Below are 26,212 nucleotides of genomic sequence, written 5' to 3'. Positions count from 1 at the left end.
TCTATATACTACTATATTCTTCTTACTTACTCTAGCCTTTAGATATTAGCTATTTTAGTCTATTAAAGAAGGTATATTTAGCTAGAATCTAAAGGCTTAGTATAGTTAGATATTACTACCTAATTAAGGAAGACTTCTTACCTTAAATTAAGCCTACCTATAAGGCTATATTTACTTCTTAGAATATTAAGGTAGCCTTTAGAGGCTTAGGCTTATTACTACTAGATCTAGAGGCTATATTATCTAAGCTAATACTACGTTATAAAACACTAACTCTACTACTACTACTTTGTTTATTAGATATATAGAATACCTCTTAGAATCTAAGGCAGATTAAGAAGCAAATAAGCAAGATTAAGGATAGAGTTATTAACTACTAGAATAGCTTACTAACCTTAATCCTTAAGGTAGTAGATAGGTTATTAAGAGGGTTTAAAAGGTTATAGGCTACTATAATATTACTCTAGGCTAAACATAATAATATAAAGACTATAATTAAAGAATTATAGTCTTATAGGGCACTAAGGAAGAAAATCAAGCTAACACTTAACCTTAATACTAATAAATTAGCTGCTAGAGACATAGCATAGTTATAGGCTTAAATAGCAATAGAATTAGTTAGTTAGATTAAGAGACAGCCAAGAGCTAAACTAACCTGCAGCAAGTATAGTATCCAAGGACACAACTCAAGAGGTTGTCTATTAGATAGAGTAACTTCTGAGCATTCAATTAATCCATCTTTGAGGTAGTTCTAACACCTATAGCATAAGATATTAAGAATCAAAGTTATCCACCTCGTAAAGTTGATGCACATGCCTATCTGATTCACATACTTATCAAACACGTTAGTGTTAGCTGCTGATTCTCCCGGTAGCAGCCGGTAAGACGGTAAGCATATCCCTGTTCGAAACAAGATCATGCTACAGCCTGACGTTGGATCTCACTTCAGACACAATTTCTCATAACTTGTGAACGGCCTTTTTCTCTCTGCTAAGCTTCCCAGTTCTCCTCAAGTCAGCACTCTCCAAAACAAGATGAGCGGCGTTTCTGGTTACGATGTACCTCCCATGTACAAAGACAAGATTACTCCGCGTCAGCGACCGGACCCCCGTACTGACTCTGAGATCCTCTCTGAACTCAGCAAACACATCGAGGTAACTTCCGAGAAGAACATATGGTGCTTTTGGGACTCTGGACTTGACAATCTTCCAAATTGGTGTCGTCACAATGTACTCAATTGGGCACGCATTTGCGACTCAACATGGACAGTCCGTCTCGTCCATAAAGTCCCGGGCAAGCCGAACTATGCATTGGACTGGATTACACCCGCTGAGAATCTCCTTCCACCGGCTTTTGTGGACAACACCATGACAGGCCCTTACGTTGGTCAGCACTCAGCGGACTTGCTGAGAGTGGCTTTGATCTGGAAGTACGGTGGCGTGTGGCTGGACGTCGGAGTCATCCTCTTCATGGACCTTGACCGGCTTTGCTGGAACCGACTGTCTTCTCCCGAAAGCCCTTATGAGATGTGTACAGCGTGGTCAAATCAGACTTTTATTGGAAATCATTTCATCGCTGGGCGCAAAGGAACAGAGTTCTTGCTCAAGTGGCAACTGCTCTTCTCGCATCTGTGGAAAGGCCGGACATCCTGTGACGGATTATTTGGACACCCTCTCATGCATTGGCGTGCGGGTCTACCTTCTGACCAAAGCATAGCGCTGAAGTTCAAATGGCCATTTAATGTCCCTCTGACGACACTCGTCGATTATACGGCGCATATCTCATGCTTCGGGCGAGTGGCAAATCTACAGGAGCCAGAAAGCGGATTTGATGGCAAGACGTTCTGGCATGAGAAGGTTCTGAAGATTGATGCGCTTGACGAATGCTGGAGGGCCGAGAAGTTAATTGGGTTCAATGGACAGGACCTTTTTGATTTACTGAATCTGCGAAAGCCAGCCGCAGATGCGGACCAGGAGCGATACCAAAAGGCGGAAAATTTGGTCTGGGATCTACTATCCAGTGCTAGCATGCAGAAGGTCGCCCATGGAAAGAAGTTGTTTGCTACGCCAGCGCTCGGAACTCTCTGGGACGAAATGGAACGTGCAGGCGGAGGTTCTGGAGAGGATACGCTTGCGAAGCTGTTGAGAGATGGCAGCGTCTACTTCGAGCAATCCAGACGGGAGCCAGATTATATCGAAGTAGAGAAGCTCGATTTCGTGCTTCGAAAGGGGCTGCTGGAAGAGTGATGAACGGTGTCAGGTGGTGTACAAGCTTTCATCGAGGTACAAGAAATTTCCTCAAAGACCGCGTTCTTGACTTCGACTGCTACATGCTGATCTGCGTAGAGATACATCGATATAGCTAGACATTTCAAGCATATGCTCCGCCAAGATCCTGCGACTAGTAGCAGACACCATACCAGGGGCTATGGCCAGGAACGTGCTTTCCATCCATGTAATTGCAGCGACTGAGCAGTCAATGTTAGCGTATGTTAGTTCTAGTCTAGCGATTGCGGATGAACCATACTTTCCGGTCTTTGTGCATCGGTGTCCCTGCGTTGTTGATAAGTATAGAGTCGACGGAAGCATGCGGCTTCATCAATGATTATTCTACTGACCTTGTGGCAGCCAAGAGTTGCTGGAGGCGGAGGATCGACTGGCGGAGGATTGTTGATTTGGCAATAACCATTTCCACGTGGATTCATAACGCAGGTCTATAGGTCGGATGAGCAGATATCCTGCATGAACGGCGACACTAGCTCGAAAAAGTGTATTCACACTTACATATGTGGTCCCCAATTGACGCTCCTCGAGTTCAGGGTCCGGCAGTGCTGAGGCAAAAGCTGCGGAAGAGTAGGCAATGATGCCGGCAATGATCGAGATCTTCATGGTTGCGGATATGCGATGCTATTCTGCTTAGTCGATATCAAGATCGTTGAAATTGTTCGAGCTTGGGCACGACTTTCAGCACAGCTGCGGGCTCTTTTATAGAAGTGACTGAGGCTTCCGGCCGTTAAAGGAGTAATCAAATCTGGCCCGCCGAGGTGCTAGCCATTGCACTCGAAGACATTGCCAAGGTGAAAGACTGTTGCGCGAAGCCATGAATACAACCAGAATGACCCGAACACGAACAAGAACATCGATCTGAAGCCCAACATCTTCAAGAAATGCTTCCAACAGCACTGATTGGTGGACCGGAAATGGAATTGGTCCGGCTGACGACAAGGACGCCCTTTACATGATGCTCACTATGTGCCTATAACTGGAAGCCTGATTCGTGATCCGTTCGGACGAGAAATTATTTCTACTTCTCCATTTCTTCCAGTGCTGATTCTCTGTCATAGCCGCAAAGTAACAAGTCAGCGGAGAGGAGTGTGCGGCCGCATCGAACCGGGTTTGATTAGAAGCGTGAGTCTGGATACGATCGATCCCATGTAATCACCTTGAGGTAGATTTATTCATCTCAGCATCAAGCTGCGGCACAAACGTCAGTCCACCATGCCGCTCGCTACCGATTTGTGTCCATCGATTATTGTCTGTCCGAGCAACAACGAGTGAGCCCGTTCCATCGTCGCCACTACGCTCCGTCACCCTGCTGAGCCTGCTCTTGGTTCGTTAATCCTCAGGACGGCAAATGCTGTCGAGACTGGTGTTAATCTAGGCCATATTCTCCTTCATCAACTGGGTGTCAGCTCTCGTCAATCATTCCTGCAGATGGTCCCAATTGGTCTTCTTCTGCTTCGAAACACCTTTCGAGGGAATCTTGTTTGCGCTTCGGCGACGACACCAGAACACTTGGTCTCAGAGCAGAGGCTTCTTGCAGTGTTGATCAAGCGGCGAATGCGCTTCTCTCCTGCCGCTCGTCCCGACTTCTTCTTCGTGTCTCGAGCGCAAGGACCTATTTCTTCCAAACACTCACGGCGATCCCAAGATAGTCGGCCAACCTGGCGCGGAAAACGTCGAATGTCAAGCAGACTATCCAGCTGAGAGTTAGTCTTCTGCCGAAAGTCAAGTCTTGTGCTCGTGCCAACGCTTCTTGATCAGGAGCCGCTACAGTAAAGGCGTCCAGCATCACTAGACTATTTGAGCATGTCTTCTTGTTCCCGGTTTGAAATAACGTCTGGATCTTGTGTAGGAAGATACTCTCATTGCATTGTTTTCGCTCCTCATACTCAGCATTGCTTGCAGAGATACTAAGACGAATGACAAAGGAAGTCGGGTATGAAGGAGAGAACGGTGCACTATTCAATCATGTTTGACTTTCTACACAGACAGATAAGACCATGGACAGTAAGGTCACGACTCAGCCCTGCCACTGCAGCTCGATCAAGCTTAGACGCGATCCTTCAGGCTCTGTGATATTTGAAATAAGGAACCGCGAATCGGCCGTGGCAACGAGCTGCTTCCAGTCCTCCAGCTCCCTGACCTTCGCATTGAACAGTGTCAACATTGTCAAATCCAGTGTCCTCTGGTTTCTCTCAATCTCCGGGGGCACGGTGCCAATTGCGGGCATAATCTCATCCACAATCAACACCGTGGCTCCAGGCTTTAGGCCCGGGATTAGTGCCTGTAGTATGCGTGTAGCCATGGCATCCGACCAATTATGCAGGATCCACCTGAGCATATAGACATCTGCTCTGTGTACGGGCTGCGGCTTGAAGAAATCATGTTCCATGAAATTTACCCCTTGAAGGTCAACGTTGGATTGCTTGCGAACAGCCTGAATCGTGCTCGGCAGGTCTTGAACAGTGATTTGCAAGTCCGGACATTGTTTTTTGAGCATAAAGGCAATCTCGCCTGTAGATCCACCCACGTCGACGAGATGGTTGACCTTCGACCAATCGAAGTTGTTGACTGTATGCCGAGGGTCGTAGCCGTCGCCGGCCTGGTACAAACTCATGACAGCAGCAAAGTGCTTGGCCTTGGATGGAGATCGATCCAAGTATTGGTAGAAGTCTGCATCGCCTGTGCCTATAGCGAACATGATTGCCGATTTCGCTGGACTGTCCGCTTCTGGCCATTTCCGCAGTGCAGGCGCAAGATTGTTAAGGCCAGTGCTGCCTATTTCAAGCATCGAGAACCAGTCAGACATCTGATCCGAGTTGACCCAGGCACGAGTAATTGGGGAATGCGCGATGTATCCCTGTTGTTTTTCTTCAAACATTCCAAAAGCAATAGCAGCCCTCAAGATCTGCCGTAAAACTCCCGCCCGGACCAAAGTCTTCTCTGCGACATCTCCGTATGAGATCTTTGCATCGCCACCAACAGGGACCAGCTGAGCAATTCGGAATTCGAAGATGAATCGCATGAGGCCCAGAAAGGCTGTTTGGGTGAATCCGTGCATATGTGAAATGTCCTCGGACCTTGTGAATAATCGCTGCATGTTTTGGCAATCGCTGATGAGACAATTTCGGGCCTGTTCGACTGGAGGCGGGTAGGAACCATTTTGAGCAGAGTCTGCTTCAAGACTCAGCGAGGGCAGCTTGTTCACCTCGTGATACTTTGCAATTAAAGCAACGCTTTCAGAGAGCGACTGAGCCAAGGCTGCGACGCTATCTTGCGACTTTGAAGTAGCCATCTTTTTGCAACATGAGTGGTTCGTTGCGATAGAAGTATTGTCATGCCAGCGCTAACATGGCGTATATATATGTCTTAGATCGCCGACTGAGCAAGATACATCCCATGAAGACCGCAACGCGTGTTGTACGTACCCTGTCTACGGAAGTCCGAAGCCTCCTATCGCCATTCCCGATCTAGCATCAGATTCTGCTCTATGCTACCTTGGAAGCCAGACACCTTATCAGCTTCGTCCACCGGCATATTCCCCACAGAGCTTCGTCAATCGGATTATACAGTCCGTCAAATGCATACACGGATACTAGGAACAGGACAGGGCATTTACTCTGCAGTTCTGCATGGATCACTGCCAGTCAGACAGCTTAGTGTGCCCAAAGTCGGTCAGTGCAGAGAGTGGGATCATAGAGTCAGAGGCCTTGCTTGCCGATTCCATAACGCATGTGATGGACTGTAGTAGGTCACAAAGCCCTAGGACATGCTACCCTGTCATATGAATAGAGAGTTTGAACTATGCCAAGGCCTTGGAACTCTGTCGTCCCTACGTGGCCCATTTCAGGAGGCACGGAAGCGTTCGCGATCGCAGAGATAAACTCCACGCGCAGAGCGTGATGTGGAGTATTCCAGGATACATCCTCTGGACGCTGGTCTGTCTGCCATACCGTCGTACGGGCAACGCAAGCCTCGATATATTGTTGCGCAAGCACGACATGAGTGGCAGACGCGTGAATCGGCATCTTTATGACGGGGACGGAGGTTTTCAGGTCCGGCAACTTGAACGAAGCGACAGAGCGTAGATCATAGGCTGACCATGAAAGAAGAGAACAACAGTACATTGATTCGCAGGCTGCCATAAAACATCAAGGCCAGGCAATGTCCAAGTCAGCACACCATCTCATCCACAGCTTGTCCAGCTCTTCTTGGGACACGAAGTCGGCCTGCTATCATCAGCCATTGCTATTGACACACAAGAACGGGAAATGTGAAAAAAAGAACGAAAACCCCACCTGATTCGGTCTTGCTTTCATCCGATGGAAGAAGCGTCCTCGATTCTCTAGAACCTGTGGAGCATCACTGGTCGCTAAATGCACTCCCGTGGCCGCACCCTGAGACTGTCCGATCCCCACGAGAGACATCATCATCGGAAGGATCCGGTAGAATGGATCTCTCCAGGTCGGTCGATCCGGAACCTCGAGTACGTTTGTCTTGACGAGCCCTGGGTGGAAAGAGAAGGCCATGCGGTGGCCACCATTGTGGCAGGCGAAGTGCTGCTGTAATCTCCGGGCGAAAAGAGTCTGCACGTGCTTCGTCTGGTTGTACCTTGATGGATCGACCCTGCCGGACGGATCTATACTCAATGTATGGACTTTCTGCTCAATCTTTCCCTGCGTCTTAACCAAAGGAAAGTGGTCTCCTATGTGTCCAGTGTAACTAGCGAAGCTGGAGGTGAGGATGACGCGGGCGGTCGTACGCAGGTGCGATTGTAGAAGATAAGTCAACAGAAATGGGCCGAGGAAGTTGGTCTGATAGACAAGCTCGAAATTGTCGGCCGTGAAATCCTGTCCTGGGGGACACGCTAGTATGCCGGCATTGTGAAACAGAAAGTCAACCTCGCCGTGCTCCCACTGTTGTGCAAAGTTGCGGACAGACTCGAGCGAAGCGGTGTCGAGCGACATGATCTCAATGTTCGCCTCATGACAGGACTCGAGCATTGATTTCTTCGCCTGCAAAGCCTTCTGCTCGTTGCGACATGCGAGTATAACCAATGCTCCCATTTCCGCAAGCTGAAGTGCGAGGCTGTACCCAATTCCGGTGTTGGCGCCCGTTACGATCGCGGTTCTGCCTTTGAGGTTCTTCGAATCTGGCTTTAAGTCGGGCAGCAGTCTGGCAAATATCATGGCAGCAGATGCCAACATTCTTTCGCGTAGGAGGACTAGTCGTCGGCGGACGGAGGGAGTTGTCGACATGTCTGCGCGCTGTCCGTAGTCTGGAGCCGATGAGTCGACCATGCAAAGGCCCATGTATGCAAAGATTCCAGTGATGTCAAACGTCCCTTGGAGAACGAGAAAGCTTCAACAATACCGTGAAAAGCCTTCAGTGCATCAGAGCAGCAGTTATACTCCGCTGACTGTGCTGCTGTGGGCATGCAGCCCCAATACTGCGGCCATGCAATCGCAGCTGGGGTCAAGCTTGGCCCCTTGAAGGGCTATCATAAGTTGATCTTGGTCGAAGGCCGACCAATTAGCGACTTCTGATGTGCTTAAGCATTGTGTTCACCAACTGGGTCGCATCGGAGAGACTCTAAGTTAGACGCAATACCTAATGATCGTCTAGAAGTCAGTGTCCAACCCCGGCTGCGGGCCTGCGGCTGCAAGTACTGGGGTTCTATCGCATAGCAAAACATGCTTTCGGCAATGTGCTGGTATTGCATACCATAAGAATGACGGAGAGGTGTTCACCTGTTGCACATTGCACCAAGATAGGGAAACAAGCTCTGTCGAGCTCAGTATCGAAGCTATGCCGGGGTGTTCAGTGTCCTTGATTTGCTGATCGAACGCCTTTGAAGAGATCAAGCACATCGAGCTCTCGTGCAGTCATTCAACCCATGTCAGAGCAAGTCTGCGCGATCGAGCAATCATACTGCATGCTACGGTCTGTCAAATGCATTAATAAGCGGAGCTCCAAACTGAGTTTGCAGGGCACTTTGCCAGGTGTTTGTCCCGCTTGGGTTTCCCAGACTGCAAGTGACAGACTGTAGGGATCGATGCCTACGACTTCCAGTCAAACATGATTAGCAGTCTGAGGCAAGCTTTAAGCAGTCTTTGGTAATGTTACAGTAGTCTTTGATAACGTTCCAGCAGCCCGGTTGCCGGAAATTTCTCCACTCCATAGACAAGGATGTGGCGCTCCATGTCCGGGCATTCCAAAAGAGCAAGATTCGTCGTCGGCGACCAAGGAAAGAAGAGTCAATGAGCTCCATTGACGCGGTGAGCTGCGTAAGGCATGCGAGCAAACCCATCTTTAAGAAATTCGCCCGGGTCTAACAGAAAAGAGATTTTCGACATGACGTGTCTGGAAATCGATTGTTATCCAAGGGTTGCTGTCTTAAAGTACACAGTAAGTATGGAATTGTATCGTCCCTTTGACCGTCGGTGTACAGTACTGAATATGGCATCGCTTCGTCGGGGCGCGGTGCTTCCGCTCGTGCTGCGATGTAGTGGTTTTTCGGTAAGGCTGTCGTTGCCAGACAGATTCGCCAACTTTTTCTCATTGGTCCACTGAGTCTGGAGCCGGCTCTTTTGATTGGTTACGAACTAGTCTTGGCTGCAAGCCGCGTTGAGGGAACATATATTGTCTACAACTTCGGTCACCATCAAGCATCGTTGGTTTAGTGGTAAAATCCGTCGTTGCCAGACAGAATCGCCAACTTTTCGGCGCTAATGCTGCAGCGTCGACGGGCCCCGTGTTGTAAGTATTGGCTGAGTGAGTCAATCTTGATGTACCACTAATACCGATCCAGCGATTCACGGACGATGCAAATCATCTTTTTGGTCGGCCGTCGTGCCCCCTTCCAGGATCCGTAACCGAGCGCTATCCCATTATTAGGATTCGATAACCGGGTATCCGAACATCTTTTTGGATTTCTTGATCCTGTTTCCAGCGTCTTGGAATCCGCGTTCTCCAGGAGCATTGTGCATACTATGCATAACTCTAGCGACGTCGTGGGCAGACCGCCACAAGAAGGCCGCCTGGCCGGGGCTCGCGGCAGTAATGGGTTCCTCACGACTTTACACACGAGCATAGTGAACAACTATGGCTGACGACGCAGAACTGCTGGCGGAGATCCGTAGTCTCCAGGCAAACAAGTGTCCAGACTACACGATCCCCTCGGAGGCGCGGGACTCTCAAGCATACAAGAATACCCTTGGAGTGGTGCGACGCGCGTGGGAGGACTACTACAAGGACTGCTGCAACCCATCCGCGACCGAAGATGCCTGGTCATCTATTCCGGGCGAGGCTCAACTACAGGCCTTCTTCCTATGGTGCTTGCTTAAGAGGAAGGGAAAGCTGGGCGGAAAGCTTACGGTCCAGACGTTCAAGAAGTATCTCATTCAGCTGAGAAGGCTCTTCCGCGATAGACATGGTGGAACCCCAATTTCGCTAAGGACTTCTGAAAACCTGCGCAACTACGTGAACGGAGGACTCGCGCAGAGAGGAGCTTCCCGGGAGGCTATGCCGAGGCCAGTAGCAACGCCCGCGGTCGTCATCGACATCCTATACTTCCTGTGGGCGCTCGACGAACACGAGTTCGATCATCCACGCATGCGACTGCAACTTTCGTTCTCGATCACTCTGCTCCTCTACTTCGGCATCCGTCCCGGGGAGTTTATCGAATCTTCGTCTCATTCAGGGGGCAACGAGGGTGTGTTCTACGGCGACTTGGACGTCATGGTTTTGCTTCACGAAGGCCGACGTCGTTTCGCGATCGAAGTGCAGCTGCGGAACCGTAAGGGGGTCCGCGGCTTGCGCGTCAAAGAGTAGGTGTTTCCGTAAGCCTTGCGCCATGCTACTCTAACTCGCAGTCTAGCACCAGCATGGCGTTGCTCCAGGAATTTGAACGGCCGGAACTGTGCCCAGTCGCACAGTTGTTCGCGCTAGCACTTGCGGATGGCGCTTTCGAGGATGTCCACAGCGCCGCCGATATCAGGAACATTGCCACCCCACCGCCGGATGTATTTCAACGTCTCCGCGTCCGAGAGAGCATGAAGAAAGTTCCAGTACTGCGCCGCCTAGAAGGACGTGGCAAAGCCACCTCGCAAGAGAAAATTGCCACCTGCAAGGAGCTCGGCCCTGTAATGGAAGCACTGGGGCACCGAGCTGGTCATCGCGAACGTTTTACACCGTACACCATCTGGAGGGGTCATGGCGGTTTGCTTGACAGTATGTAACATCACGGTGTCAATTAAGCGATAGCTAATAGTACCAGGGGCCGTGTCAGCCGCTAGACGTCAACAGAGGATGGGACACGCTAACTCGCAAACGTTCCAGCATTATCTTAATAAGTTCTCCACCATCGATGGGCAGTCTATGGTCCTGGGTCGACCTATGGAGCAAGATGTGCTGGACCGTGTGGCTTCAATGGCCTCAAGTGTCGATGTGAATGCTCCTGAGCCAGCAGGTGCTTCCTTGACTGACACGGGACGTCACAATCAGCGGGCAGGTCTCCAAGCCCACCGTGACGAGAGGAAACAGTACTTTGACTCGCCTTCAGCATTTGCAACGGCCGTCGCGCGGCCAGAGCTTCACGACAAGGAGTATGTCCTGGCAGCACAGGAAGTCTCGCGCGGCCGTCCTGTTCCAAGCGCTGTGTTCGACAGATACCTTCAGTGGGACACGGACCGGAGCAGAATCATCCAGATGTTTTACAAGCGCAAGCCGGAGCAAGGGTTGCAGCTGGAAGACATGCTAGAGCCCCTTACATCCATCGCTGGCACCGACTCTAGTACATGGAGGTACCCGGAAACAGTCCTTGGCTCAGATGGCGGTTGTGAGTGCGGAATCGTCCAGTCAAGGTATGGAACCCGAACATTAGTACACTCATCGTCTTGCTAACAGACAGTTCAGGGAGCGAGACACTGCTATGTTCAATTACCACTTGCTCTGTTGTTACATGCGTAGGCGCAGCGAAGAGCTAACTTTGAGATTGTCCCGACGGATCGAGAAGCTTCATGCTGTCTGTCCTTTGCCGAGATGTAGCCGGGATCTCGCGAGGCTAGCTCTTCCATCTATCGCCAAACACATTGCGATGCATCTCAGGAAACACGAGTCGAAACGCCTCCGGCAGCAGAAGTCGAAACGCCTCGGAAAACACGCCACTTGGTGTCTGTGGCCGGACTGTCTCTCAACCCCTAGTTCGGCTGCCGAGCTCCGCCTCCACATCCTACACCATCATTCCCTGCCGCTCCCCGACACGCTACCAGCGTTGCACTATTGTTACGATTGCCGAACTTACTTTCCCTCGGCACTGGAGTGGGACGAGCACAATCGCAAACATGTTGAAGATCCAAGCATGTTCTGTGGCCAGATCCTCAGGAGAAATGTGATCCTCGTGGCTTGCCGCTGTCCATTCTGCCTAGGAGCTGTTTCCCTGCCGCCAGCTCAAAGAGCATCGCCCCACCGACTCGGAGCACATTTCTATAATCATCTGATCGACCATCTGGGCAATATCACCACATGTACCTTCACTTGCCCGCATCCTCTCTGCGAATATCAGATCACTTCTGCTGAGCTGTTCTGGGACCACTTTCACGCAAAGCATGGCATCGAAGGACCAAAGAAGGATACAAAGGCATACGAGCGGTTGCTGGCAGTAACATCACTCCTCAGCGATACTTGTGCGTCTGTCGATTCAATCACGACATTGCCGGAGTGTGATGTTAGTGGAGATCCAAGCAGGATCGATCTTGATCTCACTCAAGCAATGCTCACCGGCGGTGCTTGTGCGCCTGCCGGCCAAATTACGACATCGAGCTTGGAACACGATATAAGAAACGATGAGAGGATGGTTGATCTTGAGCGCTCTACAGTAGATACGTGGACAGAAACCATCGATCTCACGCAAGAAGCGACACCGGTCGAGCCATCTGCCCGCACGGCTTTACCTCGCACCGCGATGCAACGTCACAGGAACCACTTATTGGCTGCAACGCAGGAATTGTCTCAAGACCCCGTCGACAAAAAGTCATCACGCGTCAAAGGCCATAGCACTCAAAGGGTTAGACGTCAAAAGAAGCGGCCATGCGTTGCAGAGGACCGACACGCCATCTGGTCGGGAGTCTACTAGCTAGGTCGAAATTAGATCTACAGATGGAGCAATGCATTCATGGGTTAACGGGTCAATACATTAGCTTCACCGTGTTTGTACCACGTGGATCATTGCCGTGAAGTTGTTCTCCTCTACTTTATGTACCTACTTTAATTGTCTTCCACTAGTGTCAATTGAACCAAGACTGATTCACGTTCACCAAGTCTCGATGTTCGGGATCAGCCCGGTCCTACGCTGGCGACCGGACTCGGAGTGCTTTGAGCTGAACAGGTCGCAGAATTCCAAGTAGTACGGAAACGGTATTTGCCAGTGGATCAATTACCGGAACTGGTCAGTCAGAAGGTATATGTACTTTTTTCGCGTGGCTAGCAGCGCCTACACCTCGGTCAACGCAGAACTATTAGCAATCTCCAGCATTAAATCACCGGAGGACTTCATGTCCATTAGCCTGTCGAACGTGCGCAATGATGCTCCTCGGGTTTGACGTTACTCGCTACGTTGCGGCTGGAGCTGATACAAAACTTGGACGAAGGCGTAACGAGTCTCAATCATATCTCGAACAGGTCCAGGCGCTACACAGTACCACAAAAATATTCAGCTGCCAAGACAAAGCAGAAGCCTTAGTACAAGCGATCCGTGACGAGAGATACAAGGTAGCGAATCTGATTCTAGACATCGGCGACGTAGCAATTAGTCACGTGTGTGTGAACTCGTTCTGGAATGCTCGTAGCACCTGCGAGAATCAGATCGCAGCTTATGAAAACAAAAAACGACACGCTTCCCGCGATTACGATTCCACACACCACAGTCAGTGCGTCGAGCTTCTGACACGTATCGAAAAGGAGGAGGAGCTGCAGGTCTTGGGCGAAGCACCGGGGCGGAGGAACTGTCCGAGATGTGGCTTTGCGGTTGTGCATTAGATATGTCTTTCGGGATGCAGACTTGAAGCCGAATTTGTGTTTATGTTAAACCTTCGTGCAGGTGCTATGGGTTGAAAATTAAATGAGCGAACAGCTACCGATGTAAGGCAGCGTATTCATAATGTTCATCAAAGTACAGTGGCTACATAGTAAATTGCTTCCTACAGCACTCGAATCCCTTGCCTAATTTTGCCTGTCTTGGAGTTTCGCAGGAATGCTCTGCAATCCTTCCTTTGCGTAGCGGGCTCCATGCTTATCGCAACACACTTGATTCAGTCCCATATACTTCATATATGTCATTGCCCACCATGCCCTGCGTTGATCGGGAAATGTCAAAGAAGCGATGAATTTGCGTTGTTGATCTTTTAGCACCACCCAGTGAGTATCTAGGCTGTCTAAGGGTGCTAGATGTCTCGCTTTCTTTATAAGCTTTTTGCGTACATGGTCGTACAGATCGGCAATTATTTGCTCGTCTCGTCCGGAGCAATCGTAAATGCATTCCGCATAGAGAGTAAATTCAGCTTGATCGACAGGTTCAGGAGCTCCGGTCGTGGTCGGGCCGGCACGATTAAGATACTCCATTTTGGTATATGTTCAGCTTCGTCTCCAGTGGATAAGATAAAGCCTAGCTAAGTGAAATGGTAGGTAGCTTCGTATTTGAACTGCTCGCTCCTAATTTCCGAAACCTTTTAGTAGACATGGGCCGTCCGGGAAAAGCACTAGAAGCGAGATCCTGAAATTCACTAATGTCTTGCCAAGAACAACTGTTTGTACCACATAGCACTACGGGGTTAGCTCTAAGCTCGAGGTTTGAGCCATACGGCATGACTAAGGCCAGTCGCCGCTCGTTTCGGGCCACTTTCTCGGGGCTAATAATCAGTGCGATGAGTTGGATTGTGTACGCTACAAAGTGTTGACAAAATCGAACAATCTACTGTATCCGGCTATACTGTCGAAGATATTCTTGAGCTTCTAAAACAGAAGTTTGGAGGAGAACCCCCTACAGAAGTGTCCAAAGATCTATAATGCAAGCAAGAGAGGTCTACTCGAAATCAAAAAAAAGGATGGAGTTCTAGCGGAGGAGTTGCGCGTAGATGTTTTTGCATTCTAAGCTATTACATCAATCTAGCAATGTACCGCTGACATGTAGGAAGCTGTTGAATCCATCGTGGATCGCTTGTTTGTTGACATCGCGCTCTTGTAGTTCTATGTATACAAAATGTGGATTGCTGTTGCGGAGTGCATGTTGTGCTACAATCCAATCGGACGACTGCCACTAGAGGCACTTGTGAACTGTTCCACTAAGCATCATCCGCGTACGCAGCTGAACTCCAGAAGTAGATGAGCTATGAGAGGGCTCTCAGCCCATCCGATTACTAAGGTGGCCCTTCCGCTTGCGCGATCTGTGCCATACGCAGCTTATCAGCAAGAAGTCTTCGCTTCCAATAAGCGTGGGAAGCCGGCGTCTTCTGCTTCAAATCATCCGGTATCTTTGCAGCCGTAATGTACTCTGGCCTCAAATTGAATAGAAACTGCTGGTCCTGCTCTGGCCATTGTCCTGATTGGCGATATGGGCGACCGTCTTTTGACTGTTGATTCTCGACATCTCCACTCGCTCGCCAGTACACAGCAGCGTCGAGCAGCTGCGCCTTTCTTCGAGCGGCACAAGATTCCGCTCCCTGGTCACTACCGTGCTCACATTTCACGTCTCGTAGATGACAGGCCGCGTAGCACTGCCGCCAAATGTTGGTCGCCTTTTCACCATGCGCCTTGATCATCCATATTTCGAGCTCTCCAGAGAGACTTTGACCGTTGTGAATAGCATTCTGGAATTCGAGCTCAGTGTTAGCAGGCATATCTATGCAACGATCCATTCTGATGCTATAGTAGTACTATGGTTGAGTGAGGCCTAGAAAAGCACAGAGTATACGAGAGACTGGTTCCTGATGTTACCACTTCCAGCTTCCAGCTTTCGTTCTGGCCCGCAATCGAACTACTTCCCCGTTTCCGAGATTTAGTGCTATGCTGACCAAGGGTTTCAAGGAGCAACATGTGTATCTTGTGCACGACTGCCATTCTCCAAGCTGACATGAGTCTTGATATTGTAGACTTTCACTATGCTGCCCGAAGAGTCTTACGCAGCGATCCGACACTTGATTCATTACCTCTGGTCGCTGGATGAATACGAGTATGAGCATCCACGCGAGCGCATTCAGCTTACCCTACTGTTCCAACTTCTTTACTCTACAGGTGCTAGGCCACGCGAGGTGGTGGGATCTAGCAGGAGCCATGGCCTGCTCTATAAGCATATCAAGTTTCTAGCAATAAAAGACGGCGATGGTCGCCGTTTAGGCATCGACATTGAGCTTCCGGATAACTCAGATGGGAGGCAAGTCTTGAGTTGACAATGGATCTCCGCGTACTAATGTGTCCGATAGCAACACACTGACCCTGCTGGAGGACCTCGAACCGCGAGACACATGTCCATTGGCAGCTCTATTTGCATTGGCAATCCAGGATGGTGCTTTGCAAAACATACACTCCATTGAAGACATATCATCTTTACGGCACCTACCAGGACACGCTATACAACGTATTCCAGTAGTCTCGGGAATGGGCGAGATCCCCATTCTCCGAGGCGGACTTCTCCGAGGACATCGTGCCACCGAACCTGTTCCGTTGCGAGCACGGCGTTTCGATCACCTTGTAACACAATTGGTTGAGCGCTCCGGGCTCGCTAAGGGACTTGATCTTTCCATTCTTCGGCAGAGATTGACGAAACGGGAACTTCAATCGAGCTTCGAGTGCAAACGAGGCCACCAACAGTACCTTGTAGCTCTTCTCCAGTCGGCGACATCACAGTGTTTGACGACGCAGATAGTGGCTCCTTGCGCCGAAAGCTTGCGGGCCTTGGACGACCTACTACCCTACCTTAATATCCCACATGTGATACCTCCTGGCCCCAGTCAACAAAGTGTCGCATGTCTGCAATGGGACACCTCTCGAGCTGAGATCTGCGCGCTTTATCAAGGGACACAGAGCTGCCCAAGATTTAGCTCAGAGGCGATGATAAATCCCATCCTTGAGCTTCTACGGGCTGGCCACCTGCCATGGCGATACGCTGGTACAGCAGTATCGGCTGCAGATTCCTGCACTGCCTGTGGATTGGGGCTTTCTCGTTCCTGGGTACACCAGAATAATCACCTGCTTAGCTGTTTCCTTCGCCAGCAGCAACATAGGACATTGACTTGGTTACAGTCACAACTTGACAAACAGCATCTCTCTTGTCAATGGCAAGGGTGCAACGCTAAGTTGCATGGGCTTGACATTGAATCTCTGGCAGTGCACATCCAGCATCACCTTGTCACCGCAACTGGGCGCTGTCATTGGGATCTATGTGAGTACGAAACGACCTCTTCAACCGACTTGAAGATGCATATGCTCCAGCTGCACTTGCTCCCACTGCCCGATACCCTTCCCGAGATGCACTACTGCTACCAGTGTCAAAGGTACTTTGACACCCCACTTAAATGGGACCATCATTGTTCGCTGCACCTTCAAGGTCTCAAGGACTTGTACTGCGGCCACAGCACCATGAGAGGAGTTACGCTACTGGCATCGAAGTGTGTGTTTTGCTTGGGTGATGACACCTTAAAACCGAGGAAGAGGTTTTTCCAGTACAAGAGTCTGCACAAACTTTATTCCCACCTGGCACAGTGCCATCTCACGTCAGCAAAATGGCCTATAACCTGTCCACACCCGCTTTGCGCGGATCGCATTGATGCCGACAACTTCTGGGGCCATCTAGAGGCGAGTCACGGTGTGCCAGTCTACAAGCCCCGCAGCATGGATCTTGCTGGTCAATAATATTCCACTCTTCGTTATATTCGCGCTGCGGATGTGGTAGGGCAGAGAAGTGGAGCCATCCTGGTCGAGAAATGGGCTCCAGACATATCTTGAACGAATCATCTTCTGTGGTCCGCTCTTCCCACGCTGCTGCTGCCTGATCATTACTCAATACTATAACTTCCGGTGTGACGGACGTAAGAAAGTGCTCAAGCTGCTCCTCACGACCTGGGAGCAGCAATGCCGGATCACAGGGTAGGAGAGTGAGTTGCAGGGCGACAGATACCCACAGGCAGAGCTCTCGCTCGATGCCATTGAGTAAGAATGTTACAATGGTGGAACCTCGCTTGACGCCTCGATCGAGCATGCCAGCAGCCAGTCGCACTGTTGCATACTCCAGATCAGCAAAGTTCCAGTTCAGGTGGCCTGCTCGAGGCGCGTGTGGTTCGCATCGAAGCTCTTGGAGATGATCCGCCGGCTGATAACACATCGTGTAGGCATTGTATTGAGGCTTTCTCTTTACCGCGTTCCCAAATGCGTGCCACACTGTAGCCATAATTGGGACTGGCGGATTACAGATCTCCGCAGGGGCCATGATGATCGATTGATCAGAACTTTGCAAATTCGTGGGCAGGCTCAATTTCAGGTCCGACTCTTAGGTTCCTGCTGAGGTGTCGATACATGTGAAAGCTTTCTTATAGCACGCGGTGAATGTATCTAGCCCTTTTCAACTTTTGTAAGTTGGTCTCGAAATTGAGATTTTTCCGTGCTAGCCGGAGAGCTCTACCCTGGAAGACCTACCACTCGATGGATGGGCTATACGAGGGAACCCGAGGGGGTGGGGGGCTGCCGGAGCCCTGGCCACTTGTGAACGTGAGAGACTGAGCAGATTTGTGATTACTAAGCTCCTCGGATTCGTCAGTCATTTGCGATGCCGCATGTGCCTATTCACGATTCATCAACGCTGAGGGTTCAACAATTCGACACCTAGGCCAAACGCTATCAACCACACTCCAGGAAGACAACCTCAACACGTAACGTCAGAGACAAGATGCCACCTCTCCCTCCAGAACGCAGAGGTTCTGTATACCTTTTGGATGCAAGCACTAGAGTGAAATATATAACATAGTATCAAGCGGTCGAGAAACCCAATTTCATGTATCCTTTGCGGAGGCCAGGTTATTTAGTCGGATAGAACTCCTGTTCACTTCGCCTTCCTCGTCGATGACGAATTCGTGTCTCGACAGCTTCCTATAAGACCGTGAGCTACGTCCCTCCGACAAATTCATCCTACGCAAATGACAGACCGCAATTTTCATCCTTCCGTTCAAAACGTTCCGCATTTGGGAGACATTTCTTCTGCGTCTTCGGGTACCTCGGACCCGATGCTGCTTACTGTTGCGCCTGTCACGAATGCAGATACGTACATACACCGATCGACCTGTGTGCATCCCATGCGAATATGAGGCATGGCTAATGGTCCGTAGATAGTTCCCGTAGTTATACTAGAGCAAGATATCGGTCTGTAGTCCTCGAGGCGTGTCACGCACTAACTTGTGTCCAAGACCGAAACCAAGATGAGCAACGCCGCGGCACATAGCCCCAGTCAGTTTTCTTGTCGTCATCTTAGCAATGTGTAGGTAGGTCGTCCCTGGAGTCCGGCTGAGGGATTCTATTACAGGCTCAATGAGAAGCTGCGTCGCGCCGAAAAGAAGGATATAGAGCATTCCATCAGCGCCTAAAAGAAGGATGTAGAGCATTCCATCAGCCCTAGAAGAAACTGCGAAAAGCATCACACTGCTTATCTTCTTTCTCGAGTTGTAGAAGGCCGGCCATGCTGAATATATGCAGAACTATAAGAAACTTGAGTAGAAAGTGAACCGGGTAGGATTACCAGGTGTGGTGCTGGACAAAGGGAGGTGACCAATGCTTTTAATGGCTAAATCGAACGATGCTCGGCAGAAAACATCATACCATCTATACAAGTGGATTTCGCCAGCGCTGCAGGAACCAGACTAGCGTGCATTTGTGTTTCGGAAAGGTACGAACGGCTCGCTGGAGTCACGCGTTTGTAAGAGAAGGTCCGATATTAGGTTCTAAAATTAGAGCGGAAGCATCGCGCATCTTTGAATAAGGTCGTGAAATCACGCACCACATTGAAGAATCTGGCACCTTTGGCAGCTTGGATGTTCAGTGACGCCATCGCTGTCGATTGTGCATTTTCGCTATCGGAATGTAAGGTTTTTAGCACCTTTATCGAGCGATGCGTTCCTGGCGCAACGCTGGCAGGCCGTCGACAACGCTTCGTATGCGGGATCGTACTTGCAGTGGACCCGGAAATGTTGCGCTTCGCATGATGCCATCACAAACAGTCGCGCTAATCGCTGGCCCGGTTCTGCCGTAATTTGACATTCTGGGGTTGATTTGTGCGCTACAGGTCTAGTTAGACTTGAAAATTATTTGCGTTGTGATGACTGATCACCTAGTGCTCGTGATCGCGCCACAGCATCATATCCGTGAGTATAGAAAGTATCTCCCGTCGATAGACGACACATTATTCGCAACCAAACTTCTCTGAACCACGAACTGCAAGTCAGCATACCACACGACTGTTACAATGTGGTGCTCCGGGACCTTTTTCTCGAGCGCTTTGATGTTCGCCCTGGTATTATGCCACAATTCCGCAGCGAATGAGAGCGCCTATAACGCTCTTTCCACCGTTCAGGACCCTACTTGCAGATGCGGTGCCTCCGCATTTTTAAGCAGCCCACACACGAACATTTCCAAGACTGAGCCGGTGGACAGATGTTTTGATTATCGTGAGTCAATCATGCCTCATGCTAAGATGTTATCAGTGTCTAAGGAAGTGTCTACAGGCCTGCTTGATGCCAGAGGCACCGCCGAACCACAAGGGGTGTCCTCGATGTTTCAATCCCTTATTGCCCAAGTCTTGGCCAATCGTACAGGAGGCTACAGCCAACCTGTAGTGTACCCGGCCGACCCAGATCAGAACACGACATCTGGACAGGGTTACCTCTTGCGCCAACTTGAAGCTGGAGTCAGAGCCTGTCCCCGCCAGAAATTCGTGATTCTTGGATACTCCCAAGGCGCCAGTCTTATATTAGAAGCTTCAACTCGTTTTGACCAATTCATTTCAAACGCGATCGCAGCCATTATTCTTGTCGGAAATCCTTATCGCATCCCGGAGAAGAAGTCTAGCGTCAATAGTCGTGGACTCCCGGACAAGCGGGCTACAATTGGTCGTTTCGCAGTATCTGCCCTTTCTACCGGATCAAATGTCCCGCAACTTCCTCTGGACCTTGATACAAGCGGCAAAGTGCTCGACTACTGCCTAGAGGTAGGCGGCGGCTATCTGCGAAGTGTTAAGAACCTTTTTCTAACGTGAATTTAGCACGATACTGTTTGTTCAATTGACCCAGCTTGTGATTGCCAGCTCCCGGCAGATCACCTGTCCTACGGGTTGATTCAAACTGTCCAAGAAACTGCTTTCGAGCATATTATCCAGGCTCTTGCTTCAAACTGATAGAGAACAGTCCAGGCCTGTGTATGTTACGGTTTCAATTCTATTAGGACCAAGAGTTAACCAAATACGAAACCGTCTCTGTTTGAGACCCGACAACATAATAGAGAAGGTGTATCCGACCTGACTGTGTATGTAGAGACCAGCTCTGTTAGAATAGAGATAAAATAGAGCAACTGTCCGGGTAAAGGAAATTCCCCTTGTACTTAGATATATGAATTCTTCTTGTCGACCTGTATTCTTTACCTAGAGCAGGTGACGTGAACTATGTCTGTCTATCTATAAAGAAAAGGCTTGGGCCGAATCGTTCTGGGCTACAAAACACTCCCGCGTTCGTTTTATCTTTGCAGGTCCTGCCTTCCTAGCCGTGGGGGGAGCACTCTATCTGCACAAACATAGGTACTTTAGAAGTCCTTCTTTGCACCAAGTCTCTACGCCAACTCCATCCCGAATCTCTAGAGCTCTCCCTCCTTTGCTAGGGAGGATCGCTTTAACACTACTTCCCGGATAAGTTATTTGACGGCAGCGAGCAAGCCTCTTTGAATGTTAGCTAGGTCCTCCCAATTGTTTGAACTAGCCGCAGCAACGAGCTTCCCTCTGTTGCCCTGCCTGTCTGCAGCTCCACCCGTTTGTGTAGAAGCATACTGTCTAATTGAAGATTATCGAATCATCCGCCCAGAGATGTACCGCGCTTCCCAGAAGTGGAAGGTCTATTGTGCGCATTGGGTCCAAGACAACACTGCACGTGCTGCGCGCCGGACTGTAGCCTCGTCAATGGCAGAATGTAAGAGGTAGTGAGGCATCCTAGCTGGTCTTGATGTTAGGCTTGAGGTGCCTTTTTGTGTGACTCTAGAAGCGTTGCAGCATCTGCAACAAGGCATTCAAGATTGATGGGCGCCGACATCTCGTCACTCGGAACCTCTGGATCATGCTCAAATGGCTGAGTCTGCTGAATTTTCAGGGAGACATTTGGATCGATGCTCTCTGTATCAACCAAGAAGACAGCGTTGAGCGAAGCTACCAGGTCGCTCTGATGGCAAAGTTGTACAAGCAGGCAAACAACGTTTTAGTTGGGCTGGAACCACCTGGGAACGGGCTCCACGCTTTGCCTGGATGCTGGACTACTGCAAGCAACATCATGCAAGGATTACTGGCGGGCAAACATCTCGATCAGCTCGATCTCCTCAACAAAATTGTGCCGCAGAACACAATAGTATCATCATTGACACTATCATCAGGACTCCACGAGATTCAGAATTTGATCGCTTCGACATGGTTCACCCGCGCGTGGACTGTTCAAGAGGCGTGTCTCGCTCGCAAGATGACTTTCATCTGTGAAGGAGGTACCATTTCCTGGGACGACATGAGCGACATGTTCATCCAGTACCAAACACATCGGACGAGATGCTGCGCGCATGTTGTCAACACACTGCAGGCTGATCTTCGCAGCTGGCTTTACCAGATCTACTCGCATCTCGAAGGTATCAATTATACCAGGAGGGCGCTTGCACGCGGTCAGCACATTTCGAGATCGTTGCTTCATTATCAAGCGATGAGTGCGACTGACCCTAGAGACAAGTTCTTCGCCTTCCGCGGTTTACACACCATGTCAACTGAACAAGATCTACCTGCCCCGGATTACTCGAAGTCTAAGGAGGAGACATTCACAGAATTAGCCATATGGTTGATGAGAGATCAACAGTCACTTTCTGTGCTCTGCATACATTTGCCTGACGTTGATAAAAGATGCCCGTCATGGGTGCCCGACTGGTCTGTTCGCTCTGCTGATACGATAGATCCAAGCTACCAAAGAATGCGTCTCGACTTCTTGGATATGTACAATGCTGCAAAAGGATTGCGCATGGACTTTGACCACCTAAGTTCGACAAAATTGCGCTTATGCGGTGCCTTCTTTGATCACGTCGATCTGGTAGCTGAAAGAAGTTTCGAGCTTGACAGCATTGAAAACAACATCGAAGTCCTCGAGAGCTGGTACAGACTCGGTTATCCGGACGTTCGGGGTCCAATCATCGCTTTCAACGACGATTTTGCGCTCATTATGTTAGCTGGCTGCATTGCCCAGCCAGGTCAGTGCGTGCGAGAAGCAGCTCCTGATGATGTGTTCGCATGGAAGACACAGGTCCGCCGAATGTTAAGCGAGCCTTCAGCGTTTCACCACCCTGTGATGACCTCCCACACTGCTGCTGTACTCAAACGTCGCTTATTCCGGACTCGTAAGGGTTATATTGGTGTTGGACCAGCTGGCATGGGGAAAGAGAGCGAAATATGGCTTCTTGGTGGGGGCACAGCGCCGTTCGTCTTGCAAAGGTCAACAGCGTCGGTCGGAGATGTTCCAGAGTGTAGACTTATTGGCCATTGTTATGTGCATGGAGTTATGAAAGGCGAGGGAGTAGACGTGAGTGCAGTGCAACACTGTGTATTGACTTAGTCATCCCTGCAAAATGTAGCCGAGCGAGATTCCAGTCAGCATGATTCATCACGTGAAACCATGTCGCTTATGTTATGACGTCCGGATCTCCGGCTCTTGGACATCGTGCATGACCCAAGGATCATGTCCGCACTTCGGAGTGCAGCAATGAGAAATTCAAGCTCATGAATAAAGGTCAGAAAGCTCGACATATTCCTGGCGGGCGTCCGCCGCCCGCACTGGTTCCCAGAATCGACGATTGTGGCCGCCACGATAGAGGATGCCCCACGTCGACGCAGATCACAGAAGGGACCCATACTTGGGTACCAGTGACAATAGGTGATACCATATTGCCGACGAGGAAGCGACCAGGAAGAGTGAAGAAGAAGGGCAAAGCATGTTCGGATTGCCGTGAAACCAAGCGCAAAGTAAGGTTGGTACAAATCAAGATAGACCCTGCGGACTGACTGAGCCAGTGCACGCATGATGGTTCCAAGCAGAAACCCTCCAGAGCCGAAATGATTGATCCACCTTTTGGCAGTAGTCATAGCTCAGTCGACAATACTGCTTGCTCATATGAGAATCAGGATGCCCATAACGAGCAAAACATGGCGTCGACTATCAATAAGCAAGGCCTGCTTGTGGACTTTGGGTCTTGGGCTATGGACAAGGCAGAAGATGTGATTCAAGACAGATCTGAGCCAACAAGGTCCGGAGAACAGTCATTGGAGGACACATGGCTCCCGTTTCATGGTTTATTACCTTCGTCGACCACAGCCACAAGTGGACCACATCTAGATCCCAAACAGACGGACGATACTCCGCAGACGATTGGACCTTGGGATGATGAGCAAGCGTTCGACTTTCGGGACCTGGACACCCAGTGGCTAGGCAATGCTTCGCTGTTCACTCAGCCCAGTATGTCGCCGACAAACGCTTGGAGATCCAACACTCCATCCAGTCAAGCCAGCGAGCCGATGCCTGGGAGCTGCTATAGTGAGGCACCCACAATGAATTCCATTGCTCATGGTATGTGGTGGTGCGGCTCAACTCATGACTTTCTCGAAATCTCCCAAGGTCCATCCAGCCGACATGCCAGTCAGGATACTCCAGCCATGCTCACATCCCAACAATGTCGGTCGTATTTACCGCAAGATGCCTCATATCCATGGGACTACGATGTTGGCGAAGCTTGGAACCTCTCCAAATGGGACTCACGTGGCTCGGTAAGATCTAATCTACCGAACGTCGACTCCCTGAGCATGTGCGAAGGCGCAAGAACTTCTGCTAGCACCTGCATTAATCGACCGCCAGCTGAGGTGGACAGCACGAGAGGAACGAAGGCTACGAATGAAACCGGGCAGTTACACTCCCAAAAGTCTCTCGACATGAGGTTCGAGAGACAGATTCATCCTGATGGACCTCAACTCGGGCGTAAGATGCAGCGAGAGCGCAAGTGGACATGCGATGCCTGCGGCAAGTCGTTCTTTTGGCCGAAAGATCTCGCACGGCATAAAGCGACTCATCAGCAAGACTCCAAGCGATACAAATGTCCCTTCCCGGGCTGTGAATTGATAAAAGGCTTTGCACGCAAGGATCATCTTGATCGACATAAGAGAAGTCATCATCTCGAATTTCTTGCGCAGGACAAATCGAGGGTGGAATCATGATGTGTTGACCCTCCGAAAAGGCAGCCTCGTATCCACGACTTCTGCTGGGCAAAGGCTGTTTTCAAGGGCGGAAATTGAGTTCGTTCATGCACTGGCAGATTTCCTGCGTTAGACAGCTAACTGCACAGAGGAGGAGCCCAAGACCAAACTTACTCTGGTCAAGTCTGTTCCTTTCCCGCCGAGCTTTGAGTATTTGCCCACCTGGTTTCACAATATGCCATTTGAAGAGAGAGCATGGTCGCACTCAGCATCGCTGCCTAATGCAGAGCCTTTGTGCTGGGGTAAATCGGCAGTCGAAAGCCTCCATGAATGGGTAGGACGCGTACGTGCTCCGCCATCGTTGCTTCTGCATTACTGTAAATCTGTGGCAGGGAGAGATTCCGAGTCCACACAGGACTCTGGAGAGGACAATACTCCAACGTACGCAATTCAATCACATATCTCACTCCAGTTTGAGTGTCTTCAGGTCGGAAAGAATCACTATACCATGATCTGCAGTCTTCAATGTCCCTTCCTTTCATCATCCTATAACAGTTTGGGTATTTCAGCGTCCGCGGACGTAGGCCTAGTGGGCTGACTAACATGAAACAAGGCAATAGGAAAAGGATATGGGATCCTGTAGCTACAAGATAAGATTCGCGACGGACTAAACAGAGTTTGGAATGCGTACGCAGGCGACCGCTGGAGGGCAGGGAGAAAGTGCTCGGGGCGGAGCATCCCGAGACGCTGACGAGCGTAGACAATCTGGCGGGAGTGCTGGGAGCTCAGGGAAAGTACGAGGCGGCAGAGGAGATGAACCGGCGAGCGCTGGAGGGAAGGGAGAAAGTGCTCGGGTCGGAGCATCCCCATACGCTGACGAGCGTATACTGCCTGGCTTATCTCTTTCATCAGAAGCACGACTTTGCAGCTGCTCTGCCCCTCTATGAGCAGGCTTGCGCTGGGTACTCTAAAACTCTAGGCCCAGCACATCCAACCACAAAGGCATGTGCAGCCTACATGGCATCGCTGCAAGACCAGATCGGCGAATCTTGAAAGGTTCATCTTCTTCTGCCCGATTGTATACCACGTTCTCGTCGCAGAACACTTTACACGATTTCCTATATTGAGCAACGCGTGGAAGTGAAGCCTTCACGCAGTTTAGTAAGTTGTGAATAGCAGCGCCTGCAGTGCATGACTCGAACCGCCGAGACCACTTGCCAAGACCACAGCTTGAAGTCGGGTAGCCGCTCCCGTTCTGGTCGTGCCATCATCCGGTCCAGGCCGTTGTTCTCCGTCCAGTAGCCGGCTGATTCCTGCCCGATGTACCGCCTTCAATCGAGCTGTATGCGCTCGCGACAACATAAGTGCCTCCCACTTCCCGCTAGCAGCCGGCCTCGATACTAGGTATACGGTCGATGTAATATATAGT

At 50.2% G+C, this 26,212-nt stretch overlaps 11 protein-coding genes across 11 annotated transcripts; 7 read left to right on the top strand and 4 right to left on the bottom strand.

Annotated features, from left to right (window-relative positions):
- Nucleotides 1-1,034: 1,034 nt before the first annotated feature.
- Nucleotides 1,035-2,246, top strand: RHO25_006996 (uncharacterized protein; the record flags this gene model as incomplete). Its single annotated transcript, XM_023597781.1, has 1 exon — nt 1,035-2,246. The coding sequence occupies one exon, from the start codon at nt 1,035-1,037 to the stop codon at nt 2,244-2,246; it is 1,212 nt and encodes a 403-aa protein (XP_023452938.1).
- A 251-nt stretch (nt 2,247-2,497) lies between these two features.
- On the bottom strand, nt 2,498-2,888 carry RHO25_006995 (uncharacterized protein; the record flags this gene model as incomplete). The annotated part of the gene is made up of 2 exons (XM_065602872.1): nt 2,498-2,713; nt 2,784-2,888. The coding sequence occupies 2 exons, from the start codon at nt 2,886-2,888 to the stop codon at nt 2,498-2,500; spliced, it is 321 nt and encodes a 106-aa protein (XP_065458944.1).
- Nucleotides 2,889-4,302: 1,414 nt separating this feature from the next.
- RHO25_006994 (uncharacterized protein) lies at nt 4,303-5,577 on the bottom strand (the record flags this gene model as incomplete). The annotated part of the gene is made up of 1 exon (XM_023597780.2): nt 4,303-5,577. One exon carries the CDS (start codon nt 5,575-5,577, stop codon nt 4,303-4,305), a length of 1,275 nt encoding a protein of 424 aa, XP_023452291.2.
- Nucleotides 5,578-6,433: 856 nt separating this feature from the next.
- Nucleotides 6,434-7,471, bottom strand: RHO25_006993 (uncharacterized protein; the record flags this gene model as incomplete). Its single annotated transcript, XM_065602871.1, has 2 exons — nt 6,434-6,511; nt 6,581-7,471. The coding sequence occupies 2 exons, from the start codon at nt 7,469-7,471 to the stop codon at nt 6,434-6,436; spliced, it is 969 nt and encodes a 322-aa protein (XP_065458943.1).
- Nucleotides 7,472-9,386: 1,915 nt separating this feature from the next.
- Nucleotides 9,387-11,269, top strand: RHO25_006992 (uncharacterized protein; the record flags this gene model as incomplete). Its single annotated transcript, XM_023597779.1, has 4 exons — nt 9,387-10,111; nt 10,162-10,514; nt 10,561-11,121; nt 11,199-11,269. The coding sequence occupies 4 exons, from the start codon at nt 9,387-9,389 to the stop codon at nt 11,267-11,269; spliced, it is 1,710 nt and encodes a 569-aa protein (XP_023452290.1).
- Nucleotides 11,270-12,054: 785 nt separating this feature from the next.
- Nucleotides 12,055-12,417, top strand: RHO25_006991 (uncharacterized protein; the record flags this gene model as incomplete). The annotated part of the gene is made up of 1 exon (XM_065602870.1): nt 12,055-12,417. One exon carries the CDS (start codon nt 12,055-12,057, stop codon nt 12,415-12,417), a length of 363 nt encoding a protein of 120 aa, XP_065458942.1.
- A 2,278-nt stretch (nt 12,418-14,695) lies between these two features.
- On the bottom strand, nt 14,696-15,193 carry RHO25_006990 (uncharacterized protein; the record flags this gene model as incomplete). The annotated part of the gene is made up of 1 exon (XM_065602869.1): nt 14,696-15,193. One exon carries the CDS (start codon nt 15,191-15,193, stop codon nt 14,696-14,698), a length of 498 nt encoding a protein of 165 aa, XP_065458941.1.
- Nucleotides 15,194-19,782: 4,589 nt separating this feature from the next.
- RHO25_006989 (uncharacterized protein) lies at nt 19,783-20,709 on the top strand (the record flags this gene model as incomplete). Its single annotated transcript, XM_023597778.2, has 3 exons — nt 19,783-19,984; nt 20,042-20,523; nt 20,578-20,709. The coding sequence occupies 3 exons, from the start codon at nt 19,783-19,785 to the stop codon at nt 20,707-20,709; spliced, it is 816 nt and encodes a 271-aa protein (XP_023452952.1).
- A 925-nt stretch (nt 20,710-21,634) lies between these two features.
- RHO25_006988 (uncharacterized protein) lies at nt 21,635-23,155 on the top strand (the record flags this gene model as incomplete). Its single annotated transcript, XM_065602868.1, has 1 exon — nt 21,635-23,155. One exon carries the CDS (start codon nt 21,635-21,637, stop codon nt 23,153-23,155), a length of 1,521 nt encoding a protein of 506 aa, XP_065458940.1.
- Nucleotides 23,156-23,652: 497 nt separating this feature from the next.
- Nucleotides 23,653-24,804, top strand: RHO25_006987 (uncharacterized protein; the record flags this gene model as incomplete). Its single annotated transcript, XM_023597777.2, has 1 exon — nt 23,653-24,804. One exon carries the CDS (start codon nt 23,653-23,655, stop codon nt 24,802-24,804), a length of 1,152 nt encoding a protein of 383 aa, XP_023452289.2.
- Nucleotides 24,805-25,109: 305 nt separating this feature from the next.
- RHO25_006986 (uncharacterized protein) lies at nt 25,110-25,836 on the top strand (the record flags this gene model as incomplete). Its single annotated transcript, XM_065602867.1, has 2 exons — nt 25,110-25,117; nt 25,479-25,836. 2 exons carry the CDS (start codon nt 25,110-25,112, stop codon nt 25,834-25,836), a joined length of 366 nt encoding a protein of 121 aa, XP_065458939.1.
- Nucleotides 25,837-26,212: the final 376 nt, after the last annotated feature.

This window comes from Cercospora beticola, chromosome 4, assembly GCF_033473495.1.
Source record: "Cercospora beticola chromosome 4, complete sequence".
Taxonomy (NCBI): Eukaryota; Fungi; Ascomycota; class Dothideomycetes; order Mycosphaerellales; family Mycosphaerellaceae; genus Cercospora; species Cercospora beticola.
This window is presented reverse-complemented; position numbering and strand designations above follow the sequence as displayed.